General features: G+C 32.8%; 1 protein-coding gene across 2 annotated transcripts; it reads right to left on the bottom strand.

Moving 5' to 3' along the window:
- Positions 1–1,809: 1,809 nt before the first annotated feature.
- On the bottom strand, positions 1,810–5,253 carry LOC149140773 (uncharacterized). Of its 2 annotated transcripts, XM_089446712.1 has the most exons (10): positions 4,708–5,250; positions 4,401–4,587; positions 3,636–3,769; positions 3,429–3,541; positions 3,254–3,338; positions 2,758–2,922; positions 2,479–2,634; positions 2,256–2,335; positions 2,112–2,161; positions 1,810–2,014 (listed from the first exon to the last, which is right to left on the bottom strand). In XM_089446712.1, exons 1-10 carry the CDS (start codon positions 5,143–5,145, stop codon positions 1,875–1,877), a joined length of 1,548 nt encoding a protein of 515 aa, XP_089302838.1. In that variant the 5' UTR covers positions 5,146–5,250; the 3' UTR covers positions 1,810–1,874. The 2 variants fall into 2 exon arrangements, with proteins under 2 accessions (XP_089302838.1, XP_089302839.1); XM_089446713.1 differs by lacking the exon at positions 2,479–2,634 and having other exon boundaries at positions 4,708–5,253.
- Positions 5,254–8,823: the final 3,570 nt, after the last annotated feature.

The following is an 8,823-nucleotide window of genomic DNA, read 5'->3' as shown; positions in this document are numbered from 1 at the left end:
ATGCCTTATAACTATCATGGAGTCTCCTAACACCTGAATTTTTTTTTATCCCATTTCTATGAGCCAGGATTAGTCCCATAAGCATTCTATAAGCCTCAACTTGGTTATTGGTCTTTCGCCCTAGCCCTCAAGCATAACTATATTCAATGATTCCTTTGAGATTAATGAGAATCCATTGCCCTCCTGCCACCCCATTTTACGTAAAGATTTTATTATGAATAATTTTACAAATATAATTATTTCCTTGTCGATACCTTAAATTTATTCCAAGGTTCATCAAGTTCTACAATGTTCCAATCATAAATCAATTCTACATGCCAATCCAATAAATAGGTTTAATGTTTCAATCCAATATTTTTAATGATTCTTTAGGTATCATAGAGTCCAACAAATCAATTCTACAACCCAGTTCAATAAATGGGTTAAATGTTTCAATTCAATATTTTACTATGATTCATTAGGTATCATAGAGTCCAACTTCTAAGTAAGATAAAGCTATGAATGAAATATTTTAATATTTTCTAATGAAAATTGAAGTGATAATGCAACTATGTTTAATTTTTAATTTCATTAAAATTCTTACATGCAATGGCTAAGATTAAAGGGAAATCAAACTACTTAGCATTTAGCATGCGATTTGTCATTTCTTTTAACTTTTTAGATATTGTTTGTCCGTTAGATAAATATCTTTATAAGTATGATCTACATTAATAATGTTTGAGAAATACAACCTTGTAATATGACCATGTCATGACCATTTCGTAAAAAATAATAATTGAGTGATCAATCATTTCCATGTATGTGCATACATTTTTTACCAAATTATTATCATAAATATTTGGTGTGTCTCCTTTTATATAGTTCTTAGTAAAGGTGATATAGATATAAATAACTTGACAATGTTTATTTACATCTATTGATGCATATCTATGTGCTTAGAAAATAATCAACCCTGAACAAATAACTTTGACACTTCATTTCAACTCTTATTGTTTCATTTATTAACAAAATGACTTCATACCAATTTATTTAGTATACACAAAATAATCCTTGATCACTTCCTTTCTACCCCCATGGTCAACTATGGTCAACAATTGTCATCTTGTCATCCATGGTTAAATGGTCACCATGGACAACCAAAGGGCAAACATTCTAAGGCCAAATATGGTCAACCATCAAGAGGTCAAATGGTCATTGTAGTCAATCATGTTCAACCATGCTAAGCAATTCCAACCATGATCAACTATACTCAACCATAGTCAGGCATGGTCAACCTTGGTCAACTATAGTTAACCTTGCTCTATCAAAGTGTATCGTTGTCAATATTGCCAATCACGGTGAAACATTCTCAATCATGGCCAACTATAATTTTTCATAAGCAACTATGGTCAAATATTATGTATATGGTCAAACATGATTAAAGACAACATGGTAAACCATAATCTATCATAGTCACTAGGTTAAAGGTGGATAACCATGGTCACCCATATATAACTCTATATTAACGCTAGTAAACCCTTATTAATCATAAATTAACCATATAGGTCATAGTTTATATGGTAATGAATCAAAATTTAGTCATCCTCCTCTCATCCTATAGATAAACATGTCAACCATCCAGAACAACAACTTTAAACTATCAACAACAACCACTTTAATGTAAAAAAAGGGCTTTCCACACATTTAAAGGATACAACTTAGATTGCTTTTACACGCTTTCAAGTCCATACAGTAGTGCTTTAAAATTGTTGTCCATACTTCGGTGTTGACACTTTTAAGTAACATGATCATAGACTACCCATCAATATAAAAATGGATATGCTTCGCAACTAACGCTTCCGCACCCTCATACTCCCAAGATGTAAACGCAGAAATTAATTTTCTTCGCGGATCAATAGGTCATCCTGGTACTGTTTAACCCATTTTGTTATGATCTCCACCTCTTTCGACCGCTGTTCTCTGAGCCAATCTGGATCCTCTTGAGATGAAAACTCCAGGTCTTGGCAATGGGTTCCTACAGTACATAAAAACCACAAAATTACGAGACCACAGTGTAATAGAGTCCAGCCCAATATAGTCCATCATTTACCTAACTATCTGGAAAGATTTACCTTGGTTTGTTACCAGGGCTATAACGCTTTCGGATATACTCTCTGTCACACTGTATAATTCCACACCATGAGGACACAACTGTTAATTTCTCCATCGACTCTAAATATATGTAAAGCACATATATATAAATAAAGAAGTCGTACCCTCCACTGCTGTATGGATCTCTCAGACCGTTGGAGAAGATTATGTTGCTGGCAAAACGTTTCAGCACTCTTCTTATGTTCTGGACACGAACAAAAAATCCATAAATAATTTCAATATAACCATTAACATCTTTAAACAAAACAAAACGTTGAGGAAAGCAAAACTAGATCTCACGGTAAGATGGGTCCATGGATTATCAGGTTAGTGTGATTGAGAAGTTACATGGCCACCAAACTCTGTTGTGATCCAATGGGGCCTCGGTATAACTCCATATTTCCTCTTGCAGTCCTCTGCGAAGGATTTAAAGTCAAAGAGATCTAAGGGATACATTGTTGTGTTTGGGGTTGAGCTAAATGGCATCACCATTTCAGTGCACTTCTGCAGTCATACCATCAATATCATCAGTGACAACGGGTTCAAGTTGTTTAGTTAAAGATTGTTGCAGGACTATTTCATTACTTCAGCTTGCTTGACATTAATTAGAAAAAATAAGTTCTGAACCTGCCAACTCCATCCCTCATTAGGATATTGTTGAATATCGAGACAAGTATTATTGGTGGTGGAGGATGTCCCTTCAAGGTCGTAGTTGTAGTAAAAGGCTGATCCAGCGGATATGCGGGTGAGGATGTCTGTGCCTTTGGGAAAGCCATCGATGCTTTTGCATATCTGCCATACCCAGCAAAATATGGCACCCAAAGTTAAATTAAGTCCAAAGAGTTTTAAGCAAAATATGGCACCCAAAGTTAAATTAAGTCCAAAGAGTTTTAATTTTTTAGAGATGTTTTGAATTTAAGTGATAGTAGCTAAATCAATTTTCTATCAAATTCCAAAATATTCTAAAATCAAATTCCCAAAAATTCCAAAATATTCTAAAATCAAATTCCCAAATATTCTAAAATTGAAATCCCAAATGTTCCCTTATGCCATTACACCAGGGAAATACATCTTTCTGACTTTTGCCCAATTGTTTTCCAGGAGAACACTATATTACCATTACCTCTTTCACGGGCGGAGAACCGTACTGCGCAGACTTATCGTATACAGTTGTTAACCAATCCATCAAACTGCTTGCGTCGAAAGCCCTGAGATCCAGAAATGGGTTTCATTAGTTGTAAGTGGCCATCGCTGTTTGAATAAAATTGGGATCTTTGATATTTGGGTAACATTCTTACCTGCATGTGTTGAATGTGTGCTTTAGGCTCTCCAAACCTCCAGGCTGTGACGCAACCTTATTTATTTCTGCCCATGACTCTTTTATTGTATTGTAGCAGCTCTCACTCGCATTCTGTGCCACACAAAACCACAATGTTATCCGAGATCAACTTATGAACATGATAATTTATAGAACTTGGAAAGAAATAACAAATCCATGAACATACTCTGAAGTCCTGTGTCACAACCCTGTCATAACCATCTTGAGGTGTAATGTCATCGAAATACAGGATAGGTGCTGAAGCAGCCAGCGCGCCGATGGTAACATGGGGATACTTCAAGCGAAACCAGGCAGCTAACACTGCAGTAGTTCAATTGTAATAATATGTTAAAGCAAAGTTGTCTGTGTGTTGTTTATTCATAAATAGAGTATTAATTTGAGACCCATTACAGAGGAGGAATTGGAAGGGGAATTGTAATTGTCTTTGTCCTAGATAAATTGTCATTTGATCATACATCGTGACTACTTAAAACAGGTAAGGTACAAGGGTATTTAATAGATTGAAAAATGTTGAAATTCACACAGTAAACAAGTTGTGATTACTTAAAACAGTGATGGTAGAAAAGAGGATACTACAAGGATTGAAAACTATCTGGTCAAATTATTTTTTAAAGCAAGTTTGAGAAATGGAGCAGGAAATTCACAAGCAAGTTTGAGAAATTGAGGCAGGAAATTCACAAACAGGACAATTAAGGCTCTTCAACTAGTAGCCCATGAATATGGTTGACTGAAAGGGAAAAATACATTAGCCAGGAATATAGTGGTTAAAAATAAAAAAATATATTAATTATAAGGAGTGTAATTAGCACAAAGCATATTGGCAAATTCTTATGTAGCTAGGTGATCAGAAATTCAATCCAAAAGACATCTCTCACGGCTTAACAAAATAATAATTCAATAATAAATGGCTAAGAGCTTATCGGCATCTTACTTCCACCATAAGATGCACCGAAGACGATGACAGGACAGTTTTCTGCAGACAAGTTTTTCTTCAAATCCAGAATCAGTGTTGCGTAATCAGCCATTGCTTGTGTGGAAGTGAAATAACCGAGTGTAGAGGCATTGCGAAAGGATTCCTCTCGACTCCCAAAGGGCATCGACAACCCATAGTATCGATGCTTAAACAAAAAAGGATTCATCAAAACAGCAATCGAGTACAGAAGCTTCATGTTCAATAATTTCGTTCATTACAAATAAAATATATCTGAAATTCGGTACAATTTCAAAATAAATGATACCTCAATGTAAACAAGAAGTGCTTGAAAGTGACGAGCCTTCTCAAACATGAATCCACAGAAATTGAAGCCGTTTATAATAGAAGACTCAGCACCCATGTAAACAAAGATGGGAGAATGTCTTTGGGGGCCTCCCCAGTGCTTTGCATAGACGAGATATCTTTGGGGAAAGGTGCGGTAGCCCTCTGGTCTATAAGTGAAATGATCCAGAATTTGAGTGTAATAATGTGTCTCGTATTCAGCACTGGAGAGGTCCAGCTCATGGTGGTTGACTAGAGATTCTCCAGTTCTTCTAAGGGATCCCCTGCGACCATGACTTAAGAAGGGAGGAGGCCCTGCAACGTGGAAGTTCACACACTCTGTAGATGGTAAAACAGTGCATAACGCCATTACTAAAAGAGGGAGAATCACTTTGAGAACATATAGATTGCCCATGCCCATCGTTTCGTTTGGCTTGGGTTGCTCTACAGAGTCTCAGACCGCTCAGCTCTATATGGATATATGGAGTGGGAGAGGTAGTGTCTTCACAGGAATATGGAATATTAATAATTTTTATAACTCCAATCTCATCCAAAATGTGAAAATAGCTGGAAATTGCCATTCAAAGAAAAGGTCATCATGTTTGACCAGGGGAGTATTTTATTTTGATTGTAAATTTCCAAATTATTTCGAAATTGGATATACCAGAGTGGGGTCTAATAAATAATTAATTTTATTTTGATTTTTGTCATATTCATTATTTTCTACGATATTCCCAAAATCCATTATTAAATAAACCAAACTGTGGAAATAAACACCAATAATTCAATATTCTCAAATCTATAATTAAATAAACCAAACTGTAGAAATAAACACCAATAATTCAATATTCTCAAAAGCGTGAAATTAAACACCAATCCCTACCATGAAAACTCTGTGGTCAGGCAAATATTCCAATTTCAAAGTTGATCATGATCCCGAGTTAAAGGATCATGAATAAAATTGCGAGAGGAATTATATTGACCAAATTTGCATCTGTTTTTCACACAATCTTTCCACACCAAAGTCAGTTGCGATTCCGCGTTAAAAAAGAAAAAAGCAAGATGCCATAGAAATTAAATGGACCAAATTTGCATGCGCGCTTTCTCCATCTTTTCCTCTGAAACCGCTACGCAATACAGCTCCGATGGCGACATTAGCCAACGACTGAGTCAAAAGGAGCTCTGGACTAACGGGAAGCTCATTTTTCCAATCGCTTTCTCTCTCTCTACCATGCAAATCACTGATATTTTGTGACCACATTCCGGTTTTACCATTATGGCTCTCACAGTCCACCAAAGTCATGAACGACCAAACACAAAAAGGTGGAAACGTGGAAGAGATGTTCTTGGAATGTGTGGTATGGTGACGATCATTTGATTGTGAAAATAGACCATACTTAAAGGGTGTAACTTGACTATGGGAAAGTAGTTGCCATAGAAAATGATATGCAGAGGGTAAGAAATGATAGGCAAGAGATACTACTGAAGAGAGTAAAAAATGATATGCAATATGGTGATGATCATATAGCCTCAATTTGATTGTGAAAATCGATCATATTTACAAAGTGTAATTTGATTATCGGAAGTAAAAAAAAATGATATGCAAGAGATAATACCTAAAAAGGTTAAAAACCATTGTGATAGAAACTGAAATCTTTAAAAATATAATAATTATGTAATAGAAAATTAAAGGTTTAAAGATATAATAATTATGATAAAGAGTTAAAACAAAATAATTATGATATAAAATGAAATGTTTAAAAAATTAAAAATAAAATGTATACATATATTTTTTAATATGGTAAATTTAATTAATATGAGTGAAAAATTAGGAAAGATTAATTAGTATAAATTTTAGTTTAAGTAATTAAATATTAAAAAATAAATTAAATATATAAAAACCAAATATTTTAAAAATAAAAGCAAACCCTAATTCAAAAACACTATATATTGAAAAATAAGGGAAATTATAAAACCAAAGAAATATGCAAACACCAAACAAACCATGTATATCAAATAAGAGAAAAAATGTCAACATAAAACTATAAAGAGTGTTAATATTTTTATATTAAAAAAAAGCATGCTTGATTATCCTAGGAGTTTATATTATGGTATCCTAAGAGTTTTAATGATTATATATGATCTTGTGGGCGAAGTCTAAAACATGATAAAAGAATAAAAAATTATAAATTTTTTGATCATAACAAAAAGCAATATAAATCTTTACTAATGGGTTATATAGAAAGCCACCCAACATAAAGAATAAAGAATATGATGGCTTTTTATTTTATTTTATTTAATAAGTGACAACAAAGCAAATGGAAATCCCAAGTGTAATTAAGAATATGATGGCAATAACAAATTATACCTAGAATATAGGTTTAAGTCAGAAGAAGGCAAATGGAAACCCCAAGTGCAACTCTTCCAACATACTCTTTTAAGTGTATTAGATATAACTCATGTATTATGTTTTTCTTTTGTAGATAAATTTTCTTATTTGCAAATGTTTTAAGTAATATAACATCCTCACTTCTCAATACATATTTTTCTAATGTAAAATTAATTAAATAATAAGATTAATGTAAAGAATGGTAATTAATAATTAATAATATAATGTGTGTAATTTGTTTTAAATGTTGTATAACACAAGTTTGCATGTATAGGGTCATACTTAAAAATATGATATGTATAAATTGTTTTAAATGGTGCCTATCAAAAGTTCGTATGTTTAGAGTTATACTTGACTTACATATAAGGGTTGGCTTCTCATTTTTCATTTTAAAATAACATATATCAATTATACTTCATTTGAATCATTATAAAATTAATTGGCTTATCAATTATTAATATGTTTCGGTAAAAATTTCATTATCAATAATTATTCAAATATAATTATTTCCTTCTCGATGTCTTAAATTATTCCAAAGTTCATCAAGTTCTTGAATGTAACAACCATAAATAAATTGTACATGTCAATCCAATAAATAGGTTTAATGTTTCAATCCAATATTTTACTGTGATCCTTTAGATATCATAGAGTCCTAGTTGGTAATAAGATAACACTCGCTGAAATATTTTAATATTTTTTAATGAAAATTGAAGGGATAATGCAACTACATTTAAGTTTTAGCTTCAATCAAAATTCTTACATGTAGTATGACTAAGATTAAAGGGAAATAAAATCATTTAGCACACAATTTTTCATTACTTTTAACTTTTTAGATATTGTTTGTGCATTTGATAAATATCTTTATAAGTGTGATCTACATTCATAATGTTTGAGAATTACAACCTAGTAATGTAAGTGATCAATCATTTCCAGGTATGTACATTTATTTATTTACCAAATTATTATCATAAATATGTGGTGTGTCTACTTGTATATATTGCTTACTAAAGGTGATATAAATATGAATAACTTGACATTGTTTATTAACATATATCCTTGTATATCCATGGGTTTAACAATTAATTGTTCTTCAACAAATAAATTCCACGCTTCATTTCAACTCTTATTATTTCATTTATTAGCAAAATGAGTTCATATCAATTTAGTTAGTATACATAAAATAATATTTGATCACTTCCTTTCTACCCCCATATTTCATTCACATAGTTTCCCATTAGTTTTTAAGATTCAAAGATTCGCATAACACAATACCAATAGTCCTTATGCTTACTGTCCAATGACACCAATTATCCACCCCCTTCAAAACCAATGTTCTCCTCAAGGTTGTTGGTGAATTGTTACTGGTTTCTCAATAGAATTTTCAAGTTTCATATCCTTCCATTATATCAAAACTTTATAGATAATGCGTTGATACAATTCGCATGCTATTTGTTCCAACAATATCTCTGAATGCAACCAAATTGATCCCTCTTCATCCAGTTGGGGGAGGATGTTAATGCAAGAATTTGATGCATCACCCTACCATTTTCTTCAAGTAGAATAAATGAATAAATGGGTGGGCCTTGGAGTGGCCTAGGATAACCAATCTATAGGCAACTTATTCAATGCACTAAAGGATTTCATGTGGACCATATCACTTGGAAACTAGGTTATGGGGATTCTTTTCCTTTAGATACATCAACCTATAGG

This window comes from Pinus tabuliformis, chromosome X (assembly GCF_031772625.1).
Source record: "Pinus tabuliformis cultivar Carrire ecotype Pingquan chromosome X, CPIR1, whole genome shotgun sequence".
Taxonomy (NCBI): domain Eukaryota; kingdom Viridiplantae; phylum Streptophyta; class Pinopsida; order Pinales; family Pinaceae; genus Pinus; species Pinus tabuliformis.
Note: the sequence above shows the minus strand (reverse complement) of the source record. Positions and strands in the feature narration are given on the sequence as shown.